Here is a 26,684-nt window from a genome sequence, read left to right as displayed (position 1 = left end):
CCGTATCCAATTTTGTGCAGTTGCTTTTGCTTGATGCCAGAACAAATATATAGATGGAAAGACTGAAAAAAATTCTAAAAACTTTGATTTCTGTTGCTCTTATTAAGACCCATAAAATATTTTTTTTTTTTTAGTAAATACCACGCATGTACATACATTGTTAAGTTACACTTTAACTAAATTAGTAAGATTAGCAAAATAATATAACCGTCATAAATAATTAAGATATTACGATCACCATCATCATCATCCTCATATCAGCCTTTAACCGTCCACTGCTGAATATAAGCCTCCCCCTTGGTGGGTTTTGCTAGTAGTTGCCACGCTTGGCAGGCGGATTGGCAACCGCAATCAGACTTTAGAGATGTTTTAAGAGGGACGCTGCTGGCCATCCCTCGCCTTTCCTTAGTCGGTTCTTACGACAACAACGGGAGGAAGGGGTGGCCTATAACTATGCCGGGATCACACAGCAATATACGATATTACAAGATATTACGAGACTAATAAATAATTTAATACTTCTTCAATGATTTTGTCTTTCCATTGACGATGCCTCTTCGTCCGTTGTATCTGTTATATATTTCAAAAGACCAGTATTCATTACATTCTCATCAACTATACTGTCTTCTTCATCCCAAGATGGCGGATCATGTTCCTGCCACGTGTCATATGGTTTACTGTCCTCAGTTATATCATTGACATCATTTTCGGTGTCGTCTTTGGCGTCATCTGTTTGCTCTGCATTATTATCTTCCGTATACGATTCATCGTTAGATAAGTCCTTTTTTCTATTTGCTCCATACTCTAATTGTCTTTCAATTCTATCAGCTCGTACTTTCCATTTAATTAGGTTCCTCATTGCCATTAGGTACATCGGTTTCGTGTTCGGTAGTATCTTATAGAGCATTGTGTAGCATGGAATACAAATTTGGCGTAGGAAACCGACCTGTGAATGTAGAAAATATAGATTGAACAGTAAAGAATAACGGATGTAGGTAAATTTCATGTTTTATAATGTTTTTTTTTTTTTTTTTATTTTTTTTTTTTTTTTATACAACTTAGAAGGCAAACAAGCTGACGGCCCACCTGATGGAAAGTGGTAACCGTCGCCTATAGACATGAGCAGTACCATGGACATAACAGATTATACTGTTTCGCCCATGATACCCCCCATGCGCTGCCATTCCTGAGGACTCAGGTGTTATTCCTCTGTACCCAGTAAATTCACGCCATATCCCACTCTTCAAACCGAAACACAGCCATGCAAACACAACTGCTTCACGGTTGAAACACGAATGGGACAGAGGTACCCAAGCAATCGACTTTTGTACAAAGTCTCCCTCTGGTATTTTAGTTACATCTCGCAACTTCGCCCGTGATGTTGAATACCTTATTCAACAAATCAGGTATTAAATGTAATACAGATGTTTCTTATTCGACTGGTAGCTTCAGAGATTAGCGCGTTTAAACAAACTTTTCTTTAGTATTATAGTATCTTAAGTTTTATTACGTTCCATCATCAATTATATTTTCTATTATTATGAATCTAAATAAACCTGAATCAACTATGAAAATATTTCCTAAATTGACCCAACCTAGAATCAAACCCGGGACCTCATTTGAGTAAAGCTCATCATTGCACCACGGAGGTACATAAACAAAATAGTGAGGTATTAACCAAGATACAGCAATCAATTTTTTTTAATAAATATACCTGGCTAGACGGCTGCTCCTCGGGTTTATTTCTGTCCATCATGGCAATAGGTATTCTTCCAGCAGCTAGCTCTTTGTCACCTTGGTCGTAGAACTCCTCAAAGATAACCTTCACGGTCTTGATTTGGACCTCCCAAGGTTTGGCTGAAGCTGATAAATCTGAGGCAGTCATTGATATTGCCAACGCAAGATCTCTGTGGAGGAAAAGTGAACGAAAACATAAATTGTGATGATCATAATCATTCTTAAACTTACTAGAGGCCATCACCATCATTTCAGCCATTATCCGTCCACTGCTGGACATAGGCCTCCTCCATAGACTGCCATAATGAACGGTCCTGAGCCACCTGCGTCCACTGACTCCCCTGCAAAGCATTTAAAGTCGTCACTCCATCTATTAGGGGTTCATCCTACACTGCGTTTGTCCGTACGGGGTCGCCACTCAATAATCTTTCTTCTCAATAGGTTGTCGATTCTTCGAGCTATATAACCAGCCCATTGCCACTTCAGCTTGCTTATCCTTCACTTTCACTCACTTTGTGGCTTTGGTTCTTTTGCGAAAATCTCAATAGCTCTTACTAAAAATGTTAATGTGAATTTTTTTAAATATGTCTGTTACTCGATTAAGCGTAAACGGCTGAACTTATTCGAATGAAATTTGGTACACAGATGGCTTTATTATTTTAACACATTACTTGAGGAGGGGGGGGGATTATTAGTAGTAGGGCAACCACTAGTGACATAATTAGAAGAGGATCATTTGGAATATTGATCAATGAGATTAAACACTGGCCACTGTTATCTGTTATCACAAATTCTACGTTATCTAAATTAACTACCCACTTCTAATTCAGTATCAACTTACTTACTTAATAAATTGGCTATAGCAAATATTTTACATATAACAAAACGCACTATTATTACAACAGGCGTTTAAATTTTTTAATCATGGCTTATTAAAATTAAATGAGAGAGAAAAGAAAGGAATAAAGGAAGAAAACAAAAAGAATTATTTATTATTATTATTGCAACATCAGGTATTAACTGTCCGCTGTTGTACATATACTTCAGAGGGAGACTTTTTACAAAAGTCGATTGCTTGGGTACCTCTGTTCCATTCGCGTTTCAACCGTGAAGGAGTTGTGTTTGCATGGCTGTGTTTCGGTTTGAAGGGTGGGATATAGCGTGAATTTACTGGGTACAGAGGAATGACACCTGAGTCCTCAGGAATGGCAACGCATGGGGGGGTATCATATGCGAAACAGTATACTCTGTTATGTCCATGGTACTACTCATGTCTATAGGCGACGGTTACCACTTTCCATCAGGTGGGCCGTCAGCTTGTTTGCCATTCTAAGTTGTATAAAAAAAAAAGACTTCTCTTATAAAGAGGGAAGGAGGTTGCCAATAGTTGCCATGCTTGGAAGGCGTGTTGGTGACCGCAGTTAAATTATAATGATATTTAAATTTTAATAATGCGAACTACCAATCCCATTGGGGGGAAAGGGATTGTTAGCAATGAATCGAGAGCCCCATTGCTAGCAATATGCCCTGTTAGGTCGACCTCCACGTGGTTCCCCCTGGAAACCATCGTGAACATCAATCATCGTTTTTGAATTCGTCACGATGGGCTAACTGATCTGCTTCGTCCTCACCTATCACTTACTGGTACCCCGCCGGTATATACCGATAGCACGGGTGGGATTACCATTCCATTATCATCCATAAAAAAGCCATTCCTATTTATAGCAATATGCCCTGTCAGGTCGACCTGGTGGACGTGATCTCCCTTACAAACCATCGTGCTGAATTCCAGGTGTATTCATCACGATGGGCTAATTGACCTGCATACATCGTCCCTCACTGATGCTTCGCCGGTGTATACCGATAGCGCAGGCGGGGTTACCATTCCATTATCAATCATTAAAAACAGGCTACGGTAACTGTTTCGAATGGAACGGGCCGTTTGTTTTTTTGTAAAAAAACAAAGGACGTTCCCCTTGATGGGGAAGTGCCTATCATAGCCCATAAACATTTACAACACAAGGGATATAGCTAGTTCGTTGCTGGCCTTTTAAAATTCTATTAACTACTTGCTGCTACCATACTAGTATAAAATGATAAGCAAAAAAAAGTTATTCAAATGATTGTTTAAAAAATAATATTCACCGGTGACTAGGTATATTCCAGTTGAACCGAACACCAGCACTCTCTTTGTAGAGCTCCTTCATCTTCTCCAGGTTTGGGAAGAAGGCAGCCAGATCGGTCGCCAAGATTGCTTGTCGTATGTAGCCCAAAATCACTTTGTACTCCTCGCTCGAGAAGTGAGAGAAAATGTTGTGGCCTTCCTATACATGTAAAAAAAAAACATATTAGATGACAACAGTGATGCATTGTTAGAAAAGAATATAACTTAATTAATTTACTTTAAATTAGAAATAAATATTCAAAGATCTGTTTTAAAAAATCTAAATTGCATTTTCTATCATTTAGGACATGAAAACGGCAAAATATGTTACTGTTTATGTATACTGTTTCGCCCATGATACCCCCCATGCGTTGCCATTCCTCAGAGGACTCAGGTGTTATTCCTCTGTACCCTGTAAATTCACACCATATCCCCCCCCCCCCTTCAAACCGAAACACAGCCATGCAAACACGACTGCTTCACGGTAGAAACACGGGTGGGACAGAGGTACCCAAGCAATCGACTTTTGTACAAAATCTCCCTCTGGTAATATGATACAGATATTATGGCCATCACAGTGCCTCTTAGATATCCATGATGCTGTTTATCCCTGTAAGCGATGATTACTACTTTTCATCAGGCAAGCCCTCAACGTATTTGTTAATCAAGTATCATAAAAAAATAAGCGACCTGCTGCAGAATATTGACAGTGATGTTGAAGTGATGGTGTTCAAGTGTAGACGTTGTGTACATAGCGGCTAATGGCGATGCGGTCTCGCTCATATACTTATTTGTATAGCCACGGTGATCCAAATCATGGCAAAGGCAAGCCACGAATAGAGCTAACCTCTGTACACGAAAAATTGTGATGTGTTAGATTTAATTAAAAAAAAAAAGACAAGGAAAAAATATTTTCTGAAAAAGAAATGATCTGTTTGTTACATTGGTTTAAACTGTAGTACTTGAATTATTGTTAATTATATTTCTTTTGTAGATTAGTATTTACATAAGTTGTTTATTGCATACGCAAATTTAGTTATACATATTCTTTTATGTATGTATGTATCATTCCTTCTGTATAGGCATTCATTATTAGTTGTTATTTTCTTTACTTATTCCAATAATAGAGCGTTCGTGATTTTTTGTTCATCTCAAAGATTATGTTAGGTAGACAATGCTACTAGGATTAAGTCCGCCTTTTGTACCTTATTTTATGTTGGTCAATAAAATTATTTAAATAAATTAATAAGTATTGTTAGTTTAACCAAAATATAAAATTCAATTCAATTTCCACATAGAAATTTAACATATAAATACAGTTTTAATATTGTCCTGAAATCTAAATCCCGCAACGATGCTGTCATAAATTTGTTACAAAGTAACAAATTAAATTTAAATTCACTTAGTCCTTTTTGCTTTACTAAATAGAAATTGGAACTACTTTACTAACCTACATATTCATAATCTGCAGCATTAGTAAGTAAAATATCAACATAGATAATATTAATTTTACAATTTTATTTTTAGACTACACTTTGCAAATAATGAATTTAATTTCATTAAGTACTCGAATATAGTTCTTATATGCAAATCTTTAAATCTCAAAATTTCAATTAAACATTTAACTAAACATTTCACGAATTTCACTTACCATTTTGTAATCAAAACGTCTCCGGATATCATTCTTTAAAATGACATACATAGAGTGAGCAACTGCCCAACCGTGGTCGAAATTATGATAAGGTACTGTCCTATAATTCTTTTTCACAGTCAAGATAAATCTTGTTACGGTCACAATATCAAACTTGGATATATCGAACAGATCGTCGAACATCGTAAGAACTGATTTACATTTTTCAAATTCATTTAATTTGTATGGGTCTAGGGAGAAGTCATTCAATTTTGTATAGTGAGGCTCTTCATCATTGAGTAACGCCTGGACCTCATTCTCCCTGCACGTGCTGTGGTAACTGAGTACCTCCAAAGCAACTCTGTACTTCTGTTCCTTCCTCATTATTCTGTCGTACAGCCGAGCGTGGTGAAGAGCCAATCCAAAGAATGTTGAGAAAATCTCAAAGGCCACTTCATCGTCGTGCCCGAAAGTGTCGTCGTTCCGTTTGTTGACCATTTGGACGACTCCAATCACTTTGCCTTCAACTTTGATTGGCATACATAGGATACTGACAGTTCTGTATCCGGTTGCTTCGTCTACTTCTCTGAAAAATATTTGAACTTATTGGCCATAAAACACGTTAGGGTATAAAAGAAGATCAAAGAGAGACTTTGCACAAAAGTCGTCTTGGGTTATTAACATTACCAATATTTCTGCCACCAAGAAGCTGTAATGTGCTTGTATGCCTATGCTTCAGTTTGAAAGCTCAAATCTACATATACAGTACATGATATGGAGACATATTTATTTATTTATTCATTTAGGCACAGCAACAGTAATACAATTCACATTACATTGACCATAATAAGCTTTATAACTTGGATCTTTATAAATCACAGATTGGAAAAGCAATGCCCGAGGGTTACTCTTTGTGTTACCGTGCATTCTGATAACAAACCCAATATGGATATCAATTTACTGTTTACTGTTCACATCGGTTACCATTTTCTATCAAAACTAAGACTTACCTATTAAATCTATTATCCAAGTACGCATCAGGTATATTCATTGTCTCCCCTGATAATGCCACGTGGCCAGCGATACCTCTATTGATGGGCATCCTTATCTCCTTTTTCTCCATGTCCCTGTCTTGACCTGGTTCATATTTGAGATCGAAAACAGTAGACACTAGTTCAAAGTTCCTATAATCCACCAGGAACAATGAAGCACGATCAGCGTTTACAAGTTTTTGGGCAAATTCCAAGATTCTTTTTATTAACTGATCCAACGATACCATCTCTTCAAATATTGCCCTAAAAGTGATCATAATTATTATTATTACAAAGTGTACTAAACAAAATCTCAGTGATAATGTTTATTATGTTATGTAAGAATTTTCAAAGACGAGTTTCTGAATTCGCCTCTATTTTCTTTGTGTATATATCGAGCAATATTCACTAATTCTGAATCCGTATTTGTAATTATTTTAGTAATCGACAGAGTTTGTTCTGGTGTTGATTATTTATTAATTTTGATAGTGTTGACGTTTAAATTATCTATGATAACATGGCATGCCTTTCCAATATCCAAACAATTAAGAATTATTAAGATCAACTGTCTCGGATTATTGTCGGTTTGCTACTGAAGACGTTTCCTTACAAAAACAAATAAGAGCACCACATTTGTATATGATCAAATACATTGAAGAAAAAAGTTAAAGAGACATGCTTTGTTAAGGTAGACAATCTATAACTGTTTTACTTTTCGAATCAAAATGCTCTTGCCTAGCATTTACTTGTTGACGTATGATGATGCATTCTAAATTCAAATATATTGAGTCTTCATAAAATTCTAATATTGTATACATGAGCATTTTATTCGTTTTAAAATAAGAATAGAAAGATTAAGCATTTGTAAATATTAATTGTGTCTCAATTGAATTAAATTCAATTTGTTTTTTATATGTAGTAAAATCTACTAATGAACTTGAGTAACCTCACTACGTCCAATAGGAAGTCGGACATGTTTCTTTCTCTTTTCTTCTCTTGGTACAGCCCACAGTAGTGTATGGATAAGCTCCCCCACATAAGAAAACACGTGCACAATTCTTCTTCGACATCCGAAAATGAGTCGTCCACTCTCCAAAATTCGATTAGGTATCCCGTTTCACCAGTAGACGTCAGAATCGGTTGATACATGACATGATTGGCATTTTTCTTAAAAGAAAAAAAAAAGAAGTGACTACAGCTTGAATTAACTTAATACTCATTAGGAATTCTGTATGACTGATTACAAAAAAAAGTTATCTTCTTTTTCAACCGACTTTAATTTTCAATTCCTTTTCATATTTTTTTTTTATGTTTGTTTCTCACAGTCATAACTCTGTCAATTCTAAACTGATTTTAAAAATTTCTTTTTTTAAATCACTTTATTAGTTCAATTTTTGAATCAAAACAATTTGTTATGTTACCATTGACGTTTTGTTTTGTGGAGTAAGTATACGATACGATAGTACGAGTGTTCCATAATATTTAAGTATAAATTTCTTTAAAGATTAAAAAGTTTTTAAGAAATCTATCCATATAATATAGACATATGACATCGTTGACGTTCTTGCATTCCTAATGAAGAGAAATAGTTCAATTATATAGTATTTTGTAATATTAAAAAAAAAATAAGAACATTTTCGTTGAATGCTCTCAGTCGACTTGATTTCTTCCAAAATCTTGAACAATTATCAATATATAATAAAAACAATATTAAACAATAAATATAAACCTTTCTATTCAATCAATCTATCTACTGATGAAAACCGCATTAAAATTCGTTGCGTAACTTAAAAAAATCTGATCGTACAGACGGAGGTAAGCGCCATTTTGTTTTATTACTATGCAGAAATATTTACCATATTCTTCAATTTCGACATTTTGAAAAAAGAATCTGGATTCTGCATATGGACGTCTGGTTTGTCCAAGCCGGACAGACGTACGACGTTGCCATTCTTAGCTATTTCCAAAATCAGGGATACATCTGTCATTGCTCGAGTCAGAGTGATGTACGGCCTCTGGGCTGCGCTGAACTGAAATTAACAAATGTTTATCAGCCGACTAAGAAAAAAGAGTTCAGAATCAAGTTGCATTTTTTGTGTTTTTTTTTTATACCACTGAGGTGGCAAACAAGCATACGATGGTAATCAGTTACTGTAGCACTTTCTCTTTAAAATGACTGTATCATTTGGAAACCGATTTGGAAAATTCTTTATTTATCAATCAGGATATACTTTCAAAATGGTCAAGTAGAAATTTTATGCGAATCAGTCCAGTAGTTTAGTTTTTAAAATTAATTTCCTGGTTTTGCCACGATTGGAGGAAGCGAAAGAGGTTTGTTTGAATCGAAGCATTTGGCGTTCCATTGTTTCTGCCTACCCTAATGGGAGACAGGCGCGACATATATCTATCAAAACAATCGTAATTGTTATATATATATATATATATATATATATATATATATATATATATATATATATATATATATATATATATGTATATATATATATAATCGTCTACTACTGAACATAAGCCTCCCCCTTGGGGAGTTCTGCCAGTAGTTGTCACGCTTGGCAGGCGGATTGGCAACCGCAGTCAGGCTTAAGAGATGTTTAAGAGGGACGCTGCTGCCCATTCCTCGCCCTCCCTTAGTCGCCTCTTACGGTACCCACGGGAAAGAAAGGGATTGCTCATTCTATGCTGGGACCACACGGCCAGGTCACGAACTCTATTTATGTACTAAACTTTTAAATCTGTCCAGCGTGGCAGAGATATATTCACTAACAGGGATAAAAAGAAGCCTGTATCCTTCTCTATTCCATATATTTATTTATTTTATTTATTTATTTATTCATTAGTACATATATGTATACATGGCGGACTTAATGCTACAAGCATTCTCTCCCAGTCAACCATAGGAAGGAGTCAGAATACTCGAATGCGGTACTATTAATTATTGATATACATACATACTAAAATTACATATATAAACGAATAAATATATATGAATAACAAATATACTTACACATATATGACATATACTATATTATACACGAAATTGAGAATAAAGTACTTATATTATATAGAGAATAATATATAGTGCTTGTATACAAAATTCCGAGATTGGTTAAGTCGTTAAGATGTTATAAGATGACAAACAAACAAATTTTTACATTTATAATATTAGTAAGGATAAATTAAATTAAAAATTTAAAGTAACTCCCGAAATGCCTGTCCTATATAAGTTGTAGCTAAGAATTATCTAGACCTCGAAAACTTTCATATAAAAAACCGCATCATAATCGGTCCATTGTTAGGAGATACGGCGCCACAAACAGATACACAGATACACAGACAGGTCAAACTTATAATACCTTTTTGCATCGATGGTTAATTAGTAAGGACTTACTAACAATTATCAGAGTATTGACTAACAAATATCGAACCTGCAGACTGCCAAAAGCATAATTTAGACTTACCTTGGTGTAGTCAAATACAAAATACTGCACGACTTCTGGATGATCGGGTGATAGTTTAAAAATACGGTAAGTGTCGACTCCAATTACGTTGGCAATCTTTGTTGCCAACTCCACAAGTAGATCCTGTTCCGAGAGATCGTTCTGTAGAATATGGCGCAACTCCTGAAATCAGAGGGACACATTCTATAAGAGTACCAGGATATTTTTTTAATAGATGATAATAGAATGGTAACCCCACCTGCGCTATCGGTATACACTGGCGGGGCACTAGTGAGAGATGATAGGTGAGGATGAAAATGCAAGGTCAGTTAGCCCATCGTGATGTATAAACTTGGAATTCAGCACGATAGTTTCCAGAGGGGGCCACGTGGAGGTCGACCTAACTCAGTACATTGATAGCAATGCTACTGGTAGTTTACATTACTTACAATCCCCTTCCCTCCTTCCGCATTCGCAGGCAACTGTCTATAGTATAAATTTGCCATCAGATGTGATCTGTTTGTGTATCATTTACCAGAGGGAGACTTTGTACAAAAGTCGATTGCTTAAGTCGAAGCAATTGTGTTTGCATGGCTGTGTTTCGGTTTGAAGGATGGAATATGGCGTGAATTTACTGGGTACGAAGGAATAACACCTGAGTCCTCAGGAATGGCAACGCATGGGGGGTATCAAGGGCGAAACAGTATACTCTGTTATGTCCATGGTACTGCTCGTGTCTATAGGCGACGGTTACCACTTTCCGTCAGGTGAGCCGTCAGCTTGTTTGCCATTCTAAGTTGTATAAAAAAAGAAAATTCCAAGCAACTGAAAATTACAAATTCTTACCGCAAAAATCTGCTTTCTTGAGTTCACCAACTTATACTTGTGTTTAGGCTTTTGCCTGCTTTCTAATGAAATGATCTGAAAAATATTAGAAAATATTAATAAGCTGTATACCTACTTTTATTAACTGAAACACTAATGTAATAACAGTACGAATCCTTTATTGGCAAGAATTTATAACTTTAAGTCCAGCTTGCGGTTCCAAAATCGAATTTCATCTCGCGCCCCAAATTATCATATAAAACATTGGCATTCGATAAGTCACTTTAGAATTATATTTTTGACACCAGATGGCGCCAGTTCTTGGATACGAGATCAACGTTACACCTTATCCTTTGTACATTGCTAAACCACGATACATACATACATACATATCTGTCACGCCTGTCTCCCATTAGGGTAGGCAAAAACAATGGAACGCCAAATGATTCGATTCAAACAAATCTCTTTCGCTTCTTCCACCATCATCAATCTTTTCATACACTCTCGCCGATTACGGGTACGTAAACCACGATCTCTCTGGTATTTCGTTACAAAGATCCTACGCCACTTGTAACCAGCGACACCCTGCGACACCTTTGAGATCGTCACTTGTGGGAGATCGTCGACACTCCGATTGCCTGGATGTGGTCTCTGTTTGACGGTCCACGACCTTTTATCATTGTCACGTAACGTTCCATTGAATTCCAGTTAGGAAAGCTCTTAATTGATATGTGTGTATTGTAATTCGACTCGTATTATAAATTAACTGATGCCCGCGACTTTGTCCGGTATTTTTTATTCATGTTTAGTATGTATCGATGTATGTACTTATCTATTTATTATGTCTGGGAATACTGGACCAAAACTAACAAATGACGTGTCGTTCTCACTCTTTGCCTAAGGTCAAAATGACTTTACTTAAGTAGGGTGTGTATTAAGCTGTATAAGTTACTATAGTTTTTTAACTATTCCACGGGAACTTTTTAATTTTCCGCGATGAAAAGTATCTAAAATGTTGACTAGGAATGTGAGCTACTACGATGCAAAATTTCATTTTAATCGGTACAACAGTTTCGGAGATTAGCCCGTACAAACAGACAAACTCTGTGTAGAAACAAAAAATTTGAAAAAATCTGAATGATTTCTATTTCACTTCTAAAATCCTTCTGACTCGGTTTTTAGCGGTTTTTTTTTTATTACGTACAGACATTCGACCTCTACAGTTTTATTATATATATATATAGAGTATTATAAATTATTAATGTGTAAAACATACTTACGCTAGGTGATTTCAATTTATGATGTAACCAATTCTCAATATCCTCGGCAGGCACGCACTCGGCGACGTAACTCTCCAGGAATCGTTTGTGGCGATTTAGATAATTCGTTATTATAATCTCTTCCTCATCTGAACACAGATTAACCATAATAATTACCAGAGGGAGACTTTGTACAAAAGTCGATTGCTTGGGTACCTCTGTCCCATTCGCGTTTCAACCGTGAAGTAGTTGTGTTTGCATGGCTGTGTTTCGGTTTGAAGGGTGGGATATGGCGTGAATTTACTGGGTACAGAGGAATGACACCTGAGTCCTCAGGAATGGCAACGCATGGGGGGTATCTTGGGCGAAACAGTATACTCTGTAATGTCCATGGTACTGCTCGTGTCTATAGGCGACGGTTACCACTTTACATCAGGTGGACCGTCAGCTTGTTTGCCATTCTAAGTTGTATAAAAAAAATTGAAAAAAGAATTAATAATAATGAAAAATATCGATGTTTTACTGACATTTTTACACGTACATTTTTCATGCCATTATTTAGGCAAAACATGTATGTATATTTATAACAAGTTACTATTTTCCTCTGAATTCGTATACTATGCTTTACGTATAATTATTAACAAATACTTGCCTTTGTAATGATCATTTCGAACTTTTGGAGGAATATTATTCTTGCCTGAAACAAAACAAGTATATATCAAATTGTATACAGTTTATGCCCAAAAGTAATAAGAAAAAAAATAATTAAAGAATGTGTCCCACAAAAACCTGATAAATGGCGTAAAATGTCAAATTTCATAACAATGATGCCATTGACGCGTCAAAAAATAAGACAAACAATCTATTTTTTATGCAACTTAAAATGGCAAACTAGCTGACGGCCCACCTGATGGAAAGTGGTAACCGTCGCCTATAGACATGAGCAGTACCATGGACATACCAGAGTATTCTATTTATATATATATATAGTATATTTCACCCATGATACCCCCCATGCGTTGCCATTTGTGCCAATTGTAACAAACCCAGTTATTTTGGTTTAAAAGTTAAACTACTGGACTGATTTTGATGAAATTTCTATTAAACTAATCTGCAAGTATATCCTTTTAGATAAAAAAGAATTATCCAAATCGGTTTAGAACTAAAGGAGTTATGATGTAACAAACATAACAAATAAAAATAATGCAACCGAATTGAAAACTCCTCTCTTTTTTAAATCAGTTGAAAATATGATATGTTTAGTAACAAAACAAACAAACAAACAAACAAATTATCAAGTACCTTTCTTCTCTTGACTCCTCACAGCGGACCAGTCCATGAACGCAGAGCTTCTGGCCATGCAGCCGCGATGGTACCGAGACCAGAACCTCTCTGTAGACGCCCTCAAAGGATCAACAGGAGAACGGATACCTGTAAAATTGATATTTCAAGATTTACTTCCAGTTTTAAAAATAAATATGCGTTATAAGTAAATAATTATGTCACATATTTTTCACCACATCTGAATTAACAATGATGATTGATGTTTGATATTGTTTTTCGAAAATTCTGTCTACTCGCGCGACGCCGGGTCGGATCGCTAGTATAGAAGAATATATGATATTTGTTTCTTTTTTCGATCTGTATTTGCAATTGGCTGCAAGGGTGAGTGCTGAACGCACTGCAAGCCCGCGAGAGAAGACCAGAGTGTCGACTCTTACCAATGGATTTTCATATTTGTTTATGTCACTTTTTTTCGCAAAATTTCGCATTTATGAATCACAAATTGGTATAAAAAATTCATAATTTAAGATTTAACAAAAAAACCGACTTCATTTGTGGAGAAACCAAATATTTTAATTAAAAAAACCAAACTACTGTAGCGGTTTTGATAAAATTTCTATAGAAAGGAACTAATCTCCCATATTTAGAACTAACAAAATTTTTCATCGTGCCTCCCATCAAATTGTTTATAATTACTCCTCTCCATCCAAAGGTTGCCTGGAAGAGATCGCTCTTAGCGATAAGGTCGCCCATTGTTCTCTCATTGTGATTATTTCTTGTAATTGTTTATATTTATAATAAGTTTACTATTGTAATCTTTTGGAGGAAACAATAAAGAGTATCTATCTATCTATCTAATTTGTAAGTATATCCTATCAAAAAAAAAAAAGAGTTTTCCAAACCAGTTTAAAATATACGGAGGTAACAAACATAAAAACAAAATACAACGTAATTGAGAGGGGGGAAAGGGATTGTTAGTAATGAAGACTAAGAATCCCATTGCTAACAATATACCCAATCAGGTCGACGTCCTCGCAGTTCCCCCTGAAAACTATCATGGTTAATTCCTGATGAATTCATCATGATGGGCTAACTGGCCTGTTTTCATTCTCATCTATCACCCTTTACTGATGCTCTGCCAGCGTATCCCGTTAGCGCAGGCGGGGTACTATACCATTTTCACCCATCAAAAAAAAACTAATCGAGCATCTTCTTCTTTTAGAAGTCAGTTATAATTCGAGCACCAGAATTAATCATGTTTTGACCAAAAAAAAATTTGAAGCATAGATTATTAATATTAATTTTAAGCTGTCATCTAACCTGAAGATAGAGCTGCTTCTCCATTCAAGATCGATGGTAGGAGTCTTGGAGATCGAGTCTCCGGTGTCCGGCCAGCGGACTGCATTCCGCGCGGGAACCGCGAAGTTAACTGTAACACAAAATGCAGTTTTATTTATTTATTTAGTTTTTTTATTTATAAAAATAACCGCAAATTTGCAGTCAAAAGTAATAATAACCGACAATTTTTAGTCAAAAGTACTTTTGACTGATTTTGCTAGTCATTCTGCACCATGGTGGACCGTCAGTTTGTTTGCCATTCTAAGTTGTATAAAAAAAAATGAAACGACAAGTTTATTATACAACAAAAACATATGATGCTTTCATAAGTTAAAAAAAAACAATTATTTTTGTTTAAAACCTAAACTACTGAATCGATGTTTTTTTTTGATGGGTGAAAATGGTATGGTAACCCCGCCTGCGCTAACGGGATACGCTGGCGGGACACCAGTGAAGGGTGATAGATGAGAATGAAAACAGGCCAGTTAGCCCATCATGACGAATTCATCAGGAATTAACCATGATAGTTTCCAGGGGGAACCGCGAGGAGATCGACCTGGTTCGGTATATTGCTAGCAATGGGATTCTCAGTCTCCATTACTAACAATCCCTTGCCCCCCATTGAACCGATGTTGATTTTTTTTTAATTTTTTTATACAACCTAGAATAGCAAACAAGCTGACGGCCCACCTGATGGAAAGTGGTAACCGTCGCCTATAGACATGAGCAGTACCATGGACATAACAGAGTATACTGTTTCGCCCATGAATAAATCATTTACAGCAATCAATCTGAAGGTACATTTTTTCAAGTAAACAAGAATCGTCTCTGAAACGACGGGGTTGCTAGGCAACAATTACAAGGAAATATTCACAACTGTATTCGGCCTTTCTATGGGCTACGATCTTATTATAATGATTCGATACGCTTTATCAGTTTTCAATTTTTCTTTTATTGTATTGACGTCATAATTTTCACATGAAAGTTTATTTGTGGTCGTTTGAAATTACCTCAAAGCCCCGCAAGTGTAAATGGGCTTCGGCCCTCCTATAATATTTCGGTCGATTATTGTAAAAACGAGATTGTTTACTTGTTTTCGGTATAGGTGTTTATCAACGGTGAACACAGTCGACAATTCATATTGAATTTTTTTTTTTACAACACAGGGGGCAAACGAGCATGCGGCTCACCTGATGGTAAGTGACTACCGCCGCCCATGGTCACCCACAATACCTACGGCATTGCAGGTGTGCTGCCGGCCTTTTAAAAGGGAACTTCATTACGATTCAGTAATTCGATGATTACTTTATTACTTGTACTTTTGAACATACATACATACGTACATTTTGGTTGGCAAATTGCAAAAGTTTTTGCATTGACAGAAATGATATATTAAAAAAAAAACTATTTAAAAAATATACCTTCTTGTTTATATAACTTAGAATGGCAAACAAGCTGACGGTCCACCTAATGGAAAGTGGTAACCGTCACCTACAGATATGAGCGGTACCATGGACATAACAGAGTGTACTGTTTCACCCATGATACTCCCCATGCGTTGCCATTCCTGAGGACTAAAGTGTTATTCTTCTGTACCCTGTAATTTCAGTGCCATGTCCCATCTTTTCAATCCAAACACAGTTGTGCAAACACAACTGCTTGACGGTAGAAACACGAATGGAACAGAGGTACCCATTGAATTCGTCACAATGGGCTAACTGATCTGCCTTTTCATCCTCACCTATAACCTCTCACTGGTACTCCGTCAGTGTATACCGATAGCGAAAGCAGGGCCATGCCATTTTCACCCATAAAAAATTTGATTGTATTTTTTTTCTTTTGAACCGAAGCATTTGGCGTTCCATTGCTTATGCCTACCCTAATGGGAGACAGGTGTGACAAATATGTATGTATGTAAGTTTATTACTTGCTAACTCTGTGAATATTTGTAAATCGAATTGAATTTTTTTTATCTTATAGACTAGTTCTATAGAAAATGTATCAAAATCGAATTATAATTTAATTTCTGAATCAAAATAACTAGTTTTTCCACAATTGAAGGCGTTTTTTTATTGAATACAATTTAATTGCTAGGGAAGAATTTGTTTGGAGACACCCCACTTTTATAATTTAAGGGTGCGACCCAATCGATTGAGTATTGCAGATTCTACCATTGGTTGTAAAGGATTAATTATTTCTAAGTTTGCACACGGACCCCTAAAAGTGAACCCTTCCAAATAGAGAGGACAGGGTATAAATTGATTATAACGAAAACTCATTAATCCCGCGACTTCATTCGTGTTTACCCAATAACAAAAAAGCCCTCGACAAAATTACATTAAACATCATAAATACTTTTTGCGCCATCTGTTATCGATTAATGTCACTACATTAATCGATGATGAAAGATGACTATAAGTGTAGTGGAACTATTTGACAATTGACGAGTTTGGAAAAAATAACAATACAGCCGATTTGGAGATAAGTTGGCCCATGTTTAACATAATAGGTTATTTAAATCTTATCAGGAGGATGCAAGCGTTTTTACGTTAAATGCTTACTCACTTACATCAATATACAAACTGCGTTTAGTGGGGGAAAGGGGATTGTTAGTAATACGAACAACCAGTCCCATTGCTAACAATCTACCCTATCAAGTTCACCTTCACGCGGTCCTTCTGAAAAAACGCTGTATGCTCTACGTGATATGTACAATAATATTTTTAAGATTATGTTGGGACTTCCAAGCTCTTGTAGTGCTTCAGAAATGTTGGCACAAGCACGGATTGATGGTTTCCATGCCATCACTCGTAAGAAAGTAGCGTCAATAGTGAAAAGAGTGTGAGGGAGTGACAACGCTATTCTTAAGATAATAGTTGAGTCCATGCATCTGTGATAGGGCATCCCGTTGGGACGATGACTAAAACACATTTTTTTTTATACATCTTACAATGGCAAACAAGCTGACGGTCCACCTGATGGAAAGTGCTAACCGTCGCCTATAAACATGAGCAGTACCATGGACATAACAGAGTATACTATTTCGCCCATGATACCCCCATGCGTTGCCATTCCTGAGGACTCAGTTGTTATTCCTCTGTACCCAGTAAATTCACGCCATATCCCACCCTTCAAATCGAAACACAGCCATGCAAACACAACTGCTTCACGGTTGAAACACGAATGGGACAAAGGTACCCAAACAATCGAATTTTGTACAAAGTCTCCCTCTAAAATAACTATGCCCCGGTTATTGTCGCCCTGACCGAACGTCTTTCTTTAGGTGTATGATTTAATAAATTATAACCACGTAATTTTAAATCTACTATTAACAAAATGGATCTTGTTCTCTGAAATTAAATACATTTGAATTTTCTGAAATCTACTAAATATATCTAAATATCTAAATAACAACTCGTATCAGAATGTAATTGGCGATTTAGAAAAAATAATCGGTGAAACAGACAGACGTCGACAGCGACTTAGTTTTATATTGTTAAGAGATGACGAATATTGCGGTCATTAAGCGACTAGTGTAGTGGGGCAATCAATTCGACAGTTTGTACAAATATTTATTGACATCACCCTGAACTCGCGGTCCCCCTAATACATTACACTGAATTAATATTTTAATCGCTTAAAACCTTTGTTGAAGGCAAATAAAGTTGTATGGCCATTCTTCATTACCAATATTTGTCACGCGATGTTATCAACCGACTCCAAAATGAGAGATTTTCTTTAATTCGTTTGTTTTTTTTTTTTATTTTCACATTTATTACCTCGTAACTCTGTTATTTATGAACCGATTTGGAAAATTATTTTTTATCTGTAAGAATATACTTAGTTTTAGTTTTGGTTTAGTTTTAAAATTTTATTTTTTATGTTGTTTCAAATTATTTAGTAGTTGATTTAAAAAACTAAATTACCGAATTGATTTTTAAAAAATATGTATAAGACCAATCTGTAAGTACATCCTTTCAGATAAAAAAATCCAAATATGTTCATAATTGACAGAGTTACGAGATAATGAATATAAAAAAAAATACAGCTGAAATGAGAACCTCGTCATCGATTAAAAATATGGGTTCAGTTCATATTTTATAAAATATATTAATTTAACTAAATATCGTATAATCTATATAATAAAGTCGATTGCTTGGGTACCTCTGTCCCATTCGTGTTTCTACCGCGAAGCTGTTGTGTTCGCATTGCTGCATTTCAGTTTGAAGGGTGGGATATGGCAGGTAAATTTACAGGGTACAGAGGAATAACACCTGTGTCCTCAGGAATGACAACGCATGGGAGGTATCATGGGCGAAACAGTGTACTCTGTTATGTCCATGGTACTGTTCATGTCTATAGGCGACGGTTACCACTTTCCATCAAATGGACCGTCAGCTTGTTTGCCATTCTAAGTTGTATAAAAAAAAATTTAAAAAGAATCACTAAATGTATTGTTGAGCGCAAAACTCGAAAACGATTAAATTAAATCGGCTATTCAAATCTCGTTAAAGTTAAGAAAGGTTCTCATGAAGGGAAAAATTTAATAAACTTTTTCACGCAAACGCAAACAGTTCTTAGCTGTCAATTCAAGCATATCAATTTTTCAGATGTGCATTGTTTGTTCCAGCTTGACAGATAGGATCGTTTTTATCCTGTTAATTAGAAATAGAGCCAGAAGATGGCGCTAGGGGGCACAACAACGATTTCCGGATCAGAAAGTTATGATTACATTCTCACTTATTATTATTAGATATAAACCAATCAAATATAACTGCAGTTCGACAATTTTCCTGTCCAGTTAACTTAAACCAAGTTTTAATTGACCGATCGCTTGGGTGTTGTTGATTTGAGACGATAATTTAACCTACTCCAGTAGGAAGGGAGAGGACAGCCAATTTTCAACTTTTAATTGTATCTGCGTTCCCCTATATGTTTAATATTCCCTATGGATTTAATGGGAATGTATAAATACAATTATCTGTTACATGTCAGGTTCAGTGTCAATTCGATTTCAAATCATATGGTCGTGTCGCTCTTGTGCTCCAGTTCGTACTTAGGTAAAAGACATACCAAATTAGTTAACGCGCTGAGCCGACCGTGATCGTCGCGATCACTTACATAATAACATTACGCAAAATATATTCAGTGTTATTGTCAAGACCTTACAAAAAAAAATGACTTCGCAAAACACTTTTAATATTGAAACGAAAACAGAACGTCTATTATATGATTATTATAAAGAGGAAAAAGCCCATAGAGAATCCTTAGAAATTTTAGTAAATGATTTAAAAAGTCAAATTGAAAATTTGAAAATACAACTTGATACCGTCAAAACAATCGATATATTAAATAATAAAGACGTGAGCGGCATAGAAACGGTTCCTCGTCAGGCCACAAATAATATAAATGAAGAAGAGCTAGCAAAAAAGACAGAGTCGGAAGAGTATCAGGGCAGAAAAAAGACGACGTTGGAAGCATCGACTGAAGAAAAAAATTATAATAAAAAACTTCCCTTGCCACCACCTATCATAGTAGCAAATATAAAAAATTACCAGGACTTTTATGACTTTTTAACAGAAAATCAATTAAAAGACTCATTTCGCGCCAAAATAATGAGTGAACGAAACATTAAAATAATCGCCAATGATGAAAATTCATATAGAGGTATCACAGCATTATTGGAAAAAAATAATCATCTGTGGTACTCTTATGAAAATAATCGAGGTAAGCCAGTTACAGTTATAGCAAAACATTTGCCTTCCTCGTGTGAACCTGCTAAAATAATAGAATATCTGTCATCTAAGGGTTACAAAATACAGGATGCGGTCAGGAAATTAACTTGGAAACACAAGGAATCGACAAACACGTTTCTTCTATCGTTTCAAAACGATGAAGACATACATAAAATATTTGACATAAAATACATTCTTGGTTGCAGAGTTGAAATATATCCTATCAAAGCTTTAAAACAGATTCCGCAATGTTTTATATGTCAAGCATATGGCCACACAAATAAAAATTGTTCTAATGAACCTCGGTGTAAAATATGTGCAGGAAATCATTGGACTAAAAAATGTAAAATACCAGCAGAAGCGAAACCACAGTGTGTAAACTGTGGAGAAGCACATCCTGCTTCTTACAAGAATTGTATAGTAGTCAAAGAGATACATAACCTAATGAAAAATGATTCAGAAATACCAAAAACAGTAGAATATAAGGCAATTGGCCCTCACACAGTAAAAAACATGACATATGCCCAGGTAACCAAGGTAACTAGCTCAATGAAAAATGATTCAAAAGCACCAGAAGTAGTAAATGAAACAATTGACTCTCAAATAGTAAAATACAATAAAAGCAATAGCGACTGCCGCGTATTAAAAAATATGACATATGCCCAGGTAACTAAGGTACCCAGCCTAATTAAAAAGGATTCAAAAGTGCCAGAAATGGTAGTAAATCAAGCAAAAAACGATAAAGAAAATAACAACTGCCACCTATTAAAAAATGTGTCATATGCCCAAGTAACTAAAGTACCCAGACCAATGAAAAGTGATTCAAAAACACAGAAAATAGTAGTAAATAAGGCAATTGATTTTAAAACAGTAAAAAACAATAACGAAAATAACAACTGCCATCTATTAAAAAATATGTCATATGCCCAAGTAACTAAGGTACCTAGCCCAATGAAAAATAATTCAAAAACAACAAAAATAGTAGTAAATGAGGCAATTGAATCTCAAGCAATAAAAAACAGTACAAATAACGAAAGCAATAATAGCAGTAAAAATATGTCATATGTCCAGGTAACCAAAGGTAGTCAGCCGGCTTCACATCAATATGATACTACCATCAAATAAAAGATAAATAAAATTTTTAACATCGTGATATATTTCGATAATAGGCTGAGAAACTAGAATTCAGTACTAAAAATACTGAGATAAACAGATTCGAAATGAACTACAAGTAGCCCCAGATGTAAAGAACTAATGTAAGTCTAGTATCCGAAACACATTTCACTAAGCAATGTTTTCATCGAATTAAAAGAATATTAAATTGCATTACATCCTAACAATATTGCTGAAATTATAGGAGGAAATGCCGATATTATAAAAGATGTCCTTCAGTTTGAAAATATCAAAAAGGTACCCAAGCTGTAACTGTGAGCATAAAAACCAAGAGTTATTCTGTGATTATATCACGTACATATATAATGCCCACCAAAATGTGTCCCGAAAAAGGAACAATACTTAAATCTCTAACTTTACATAACTACAACAAAAAAATATAAAAAAAAAACATACATATCTACAAAAACTTTTTTTAATAAAGACTTAAACGAATTTTAAATGATAGAAATCGCATAACATGTTAGTAAACTACACTTACAAGAAAGCAGTAAACGAATTACAAACTGCTTTAAATTGTTTTAAAAATTAAACTAAAAATTGGGGCATTAAATTAAATGAGATAAAATCATCTCGCATAAATTTTACCAACAATAAACAAGATTATTACTGTACTTAAAGAGTCTTGTTATACCTTATGAAATTACAGCCAGAACTTGGACATGACATTTGACGCAAAGCTTTGCTGGTACATATCAAAAAGAAACGCGATGAATTAAATCTTTGATACAAAAACATATATTGGTTACTTGCAAAGAATTTTAAATTGTCAGGACATGATAAAGTAATGTTATATAATCAAGTCTTTATAACAATTTGGACTTATGGTGTACAATTATGGGGATGTACTGAACATAACCATATGAAAATTGTACGTTTCCAAAATAAAGTACTCAGAATAAAAAGAGTACATTAGTAATATTTTTCACCGTGAACTTAAAGTGTATTTTACAATAAAAGTAGCTCGTAAATACGCAGAAACTCAAAAATAAGTATAGAAGGAAAGACGCTTGATTGAATCTTTCAAAGGAAACAAATATGTGGCCGCACCAAACAAACTTGGCGACGTATGGTTCTAGCAGAAGAAGACAACGTTGGGAGGATGTGGAATGAGCTGAAATAAAGATCAAGATCAATGCTATTAAAGAATCACTGTGGACACCCACTGCGACATCCAGGGGATGCAGAAAATTAAGCGAAAGAAAATCAAGAGCAAGGCGAAAACGAGGTTTATGATTTTGACAGGTATGTATGTATGTTAATCTCTTCCTTAATAACTTTTAAACTACTTATCATAATTCGACAAAAGTGGTTTTGGTATAAGCGTTCTGGTCGTCAGCTGATTATATGCTATGTAACGTCACGTTACATTCAACATGGCATCCTCTAAAAATTAAATTAACAATGTCGTGTAGAATATCAGATGATATGACATATATGGGGAGGGATCAAAAAGTAGTGAGAATGAGATAGAATATAACGACTATGAGACAGCTTTCCGAACGAGCGGTAGATTAAAAAAAATGTAATGACTATTCAAAAGTGCTTCAATGTAAGTTTATTTGAATAAATGATTTTCTATTCTATTCTATACTATTGAAACCTTAATAATTTATTTTTCTACATCGTCTCCGAGTCTCTCTACACACCGAGTCCAGCGCTTTTCCAATGCTTCAATCCCTTTCAAAAAAAGTTTTGTCTTGGTCCTGCAAAAAGCTTTCCACGGCATCCATCACCTCGTTATCGTCCTCGTACCTGTTTTCCCTTAAGTATTCTTTCAATTTGGGGAACAGATAAAAATAGCTAGGCGCCAGATCTAGTGAATAAAGGAGGTGGTCAACCAATTGGAATTCCATTCGTGTTTCAACCGTGAAGCAGTTGTGTTTGCATGGCTGTGTTTCGGTTTGAAGGGTGGGATATGGCGTGAATTTACTGGGTACAGAGGAATAACACCTGAGTCCTCAGGAGTGGCAACGCATGGGTATCATGGGCGAAACAGTACACTCTGTTATGTTCATGGTACCGCTCATATCTATAGGCGACGGTTACGACTAATTACTATGAAATTTTCTATACATATGGGTTGAAGAAGGTTACAGGTTATTTTTTGTCCCGATCAGTAAAGATACGAACCACGTGGACCAAGTCGCAGGTAAAAGTTAGTTTTTAGTTGATTTAATAAACAAAAAAATCCAATAAATAAATATCATAATTTAAATTGATAATATGAAGATATATTTTTAAATATAATTAATTTAAAATTAAGAACTATCAATTTATAATAAATTTCAAGTGAAATTAGTATTATTTTCTATTTATTAATACTTTTTTTTAAGCATATTTTTAATTGTATTCAAAATAGTCTTAAACTTTTGAAATAAGAATTGATCACTTCGATTAAAAATAATTCTTATTTTCACACGCTTAATACTCAATTTCATCTAATGGACATGTCATTACATGATGTAACCGTAGACAACGTATGTAACATTAATAAATTGTTTCCAAATAAAATATATTCATAGATCTAGAATAACACCTGCGAACCTACTTAACATTCTCTTTCTATGGCTTAAAATTTGAGTAGCACGTTATCATATTTGTCGTTCTTTTTTTGAAAACATTACAACAACTGAATGTAGTTTTTTTTTTTTATTATTTCGACAAGATGCTTAATTGATAATTATAAACACACAAAAACATTTGTATATTATTAAAAAAAACTTTATTTTTGTTGTACATGTGTCATGATAGTATGTAATAGTTTATCCCTTTCTAGTATTAAGAGTCTCTGTCAATTGCGTACGTGATATGTTATTTTTTTTAGCTGTATTATTGGTAAAGGGAACTAATGATTTCATTATTAAAAATATACCTTTGTAATATGTAGATTAGGTTTATTTTAATAAATATAAACTACTCTGATTAATAAGTCATAAACAATGAGTGACAGAAACTATTGCCTAGTCCTAGGATGACAATTAACGTTAAACCTACATTGAAAAATGTGTTTTGAAACACAGAAATTCAAAGTTAAAAGTTACAATATACAAAAGCAGTTTTTTTTTTAATTAATACATCGCAATACCACGTGAAGTCCACGTCACACTGTCCCATTTGTATATTACTAAATCAGGGGGAAGGGATTGTTGGTAATGGGGACTAGTGTCCCCATTGTTAGTAATATACACACACACAGGTTGACCTCCAAGGGGTTCTCCTTGGAAAACATCCTGGTCAATTCCAAATGAATTCCTCACGTTGAGCCAACTGACCTGTCTTCATCTTCACCTGTCATCACTCACTGGTACCCCGTTAGCGTATACCTATGCCTATATGTGGCTATATTATTCCATTTTGATCATAAAAAAAAACATTATAAACCTATACTGTAAAGTATTATTCGATTAACATTCATTAAAAAAAAGTACCTTAATTTTATCCGATTCGGCCATCTCGACTCTGCCTCGACGCGTGCAACCGCCGCGAAGCGCTGTCGACAACGGTCCTTCGACCGTCCCTTCTTGACGTAGCGATGTACTACGATGTTGGCAACTTATAGGAAAACCATCAATGAACGCCTCCGAAAGTAATATAAACATCTGTACAATATAAATATATAACGCAGCAGCGAATCGTCTCAGTATTGCGCGGGTTTTTGCAAATAAAATTCCGGCTCTATTACTCTGTGATAACATAGCTTTCAACAAGGAGCAACTTTTTTTTAAATCGTTTAATTAGATTTCCAGTTGGTCTATAAAAAAAATAAATAAAAAAAACAACCTTTTCTGTGTATAATATTAGTTTAGTTATAAAGATTTGTTTATCATAAACAACTACATTATTATGGACGAAAAAAGTTTTTCTCCCGCCAAAAAAAAAAAACAAAATAACGTCTGTATTAGCCAAAAAAAAAACAAGTGAATTGCGAAACCTTTTTGTCTGTTTCTATATCAAATTTACATGTATGTTAAAAATCGTGACATGATCAACACAATAATTTTTCTAACATCTAACAAAGCGCGAAGAAAATTCAATTTGGGTGACAAAAAATGTAACAAAACAAATTTATTCAATACTAACTTTCGCTCGCGGCTTCGTGCGGCGTGGCTTTAAAAATATGTAAGTACTTATATATTTTATCTCTACACACATAAAATAATCTTGTCGTGTGTCTGTATCAAACTTTATAATATTTTAAACTTATCTGTATCCCAGTATAGACAACTGTGTGAGTCCCAGCATAAAATAGGCCATCCCTTCCTCACCCATGGGTGTCTTAAGAAGCGACTAAAGGAACTTATGGTTGAGGGATAGGCAGCTGCATCCCTGTTAAACATTTTTTTTTTACAACTTAGAATGGCAAACATGCTGACGGCCCACCTGATGGAAAGTGGTAACCGTCGCCTATAGACAAAAGCAATACTATGGACATAATAGTACACACACATACAGTTTCGCCCATGATACCCCCCATGCGTTGCCATTCCTGAGGACTCAGATGTTATTTCTCTGTACTCAGTAAATTCACGCCATATCCCACCCTTCAAACCGAAACACAGCCATGCAAACACAACTGCTTTACGGTTGAAACACGAATGGGGCAGAGGTACCCAAGCAATCGACTTTTGTACAAAGTCTCCCTCTGGTAAACATGTCTAACAACTTAACTGCGGTTACCAATCCGCCTGCCACGCGTGGCAACTACTGGCAGAACTCCCCTTATGGGGAAAGCTTATGTTCAGCAGCGGAAAGGCTAACAGCTTTATAATATTTAGGTATATAAACTTACTGGCAAAAAAAAAGCACGTCTACACTGAAGACGGATATGTTTTGTTTATAACACCAAATACTACACGAATAGTTCCACAAATAACTGCCAATTGACACAAAAAATGGTATAACATAATATAACTGCTACCACTTCTTAATACACTTAGTAATTACAGTTAATTAAAAAAAACTAACTAAAAAAAAAAGAAATTAAATTAAAAAAAAAGGACGAGAATTGATCCTTTTTTATTAAACCATTGGACTGTCTTATTCGTTTTTT

General features: G+C 35.1%; 1 protein-coding gene across 1 annotated transcript; it reads right to left on the bottom strand.

The window, feature by feature from the left end:
* Positions 1-523: 523 nt before the first annotated feature.
* LOC113516742 (probable 3',5'-cyclic phosphodiesterase pde-5) lies at positions 524-25,503 on the bottom strand. Its single transcript, XM_052895463.1, has 15 exons — positions 25,063-25,503; positions 14,706-14,814; positions 13,404-13,532; positions 12,754-12,798; positions 12,123-12,250; positions 10,864-10,938; positions 10,039-10,200; positions 8,419-8,592; positions 7,509-7,729; positions 6,542-6,826; positions 5,553-6,117; positions 4,592-4,750; positions 3,883-4,061; positions 1,715-1,907; positions 524-946 (listed from the first exon to the last, which is right to left on the bottom strand). Exons 1-15 carry the CDS (start codon positions 25,327-25,329, stop codon positions 524-526), a joined length of 3,114 nt encoding a protein of 1,037 aa, XP_052751423.1. The 5' UTR covers positions 25,330-25,503.
* Between the last annotated feature and the right edge of the window lie 1,181 nt (positions 25,504-26,684).

The sequence above is a fragment of the Galleria mellonella genome, unplaced genomic scaffold (genome assembly GCF_026898425.1).
Source record: "Galleria mellonella isolate WM207_F2 unplaced genomic scaffold, CSIRO_AGI_GalMel_v1 utg28, whole genome shotgun sequence".
Taxonomy (NCBI): domain Eukaryota; kingdom Metazoa; phylum Arthropoda; class Insecta; order Lepidoptera; family Pyralidae; genus Galleria; species Galleria mellonella.
The sequence above is the reverse complement of the archived record's forward strand: the minus strand, read 5'-3'. Positions and strand labels throughout refer to the sequence as shown.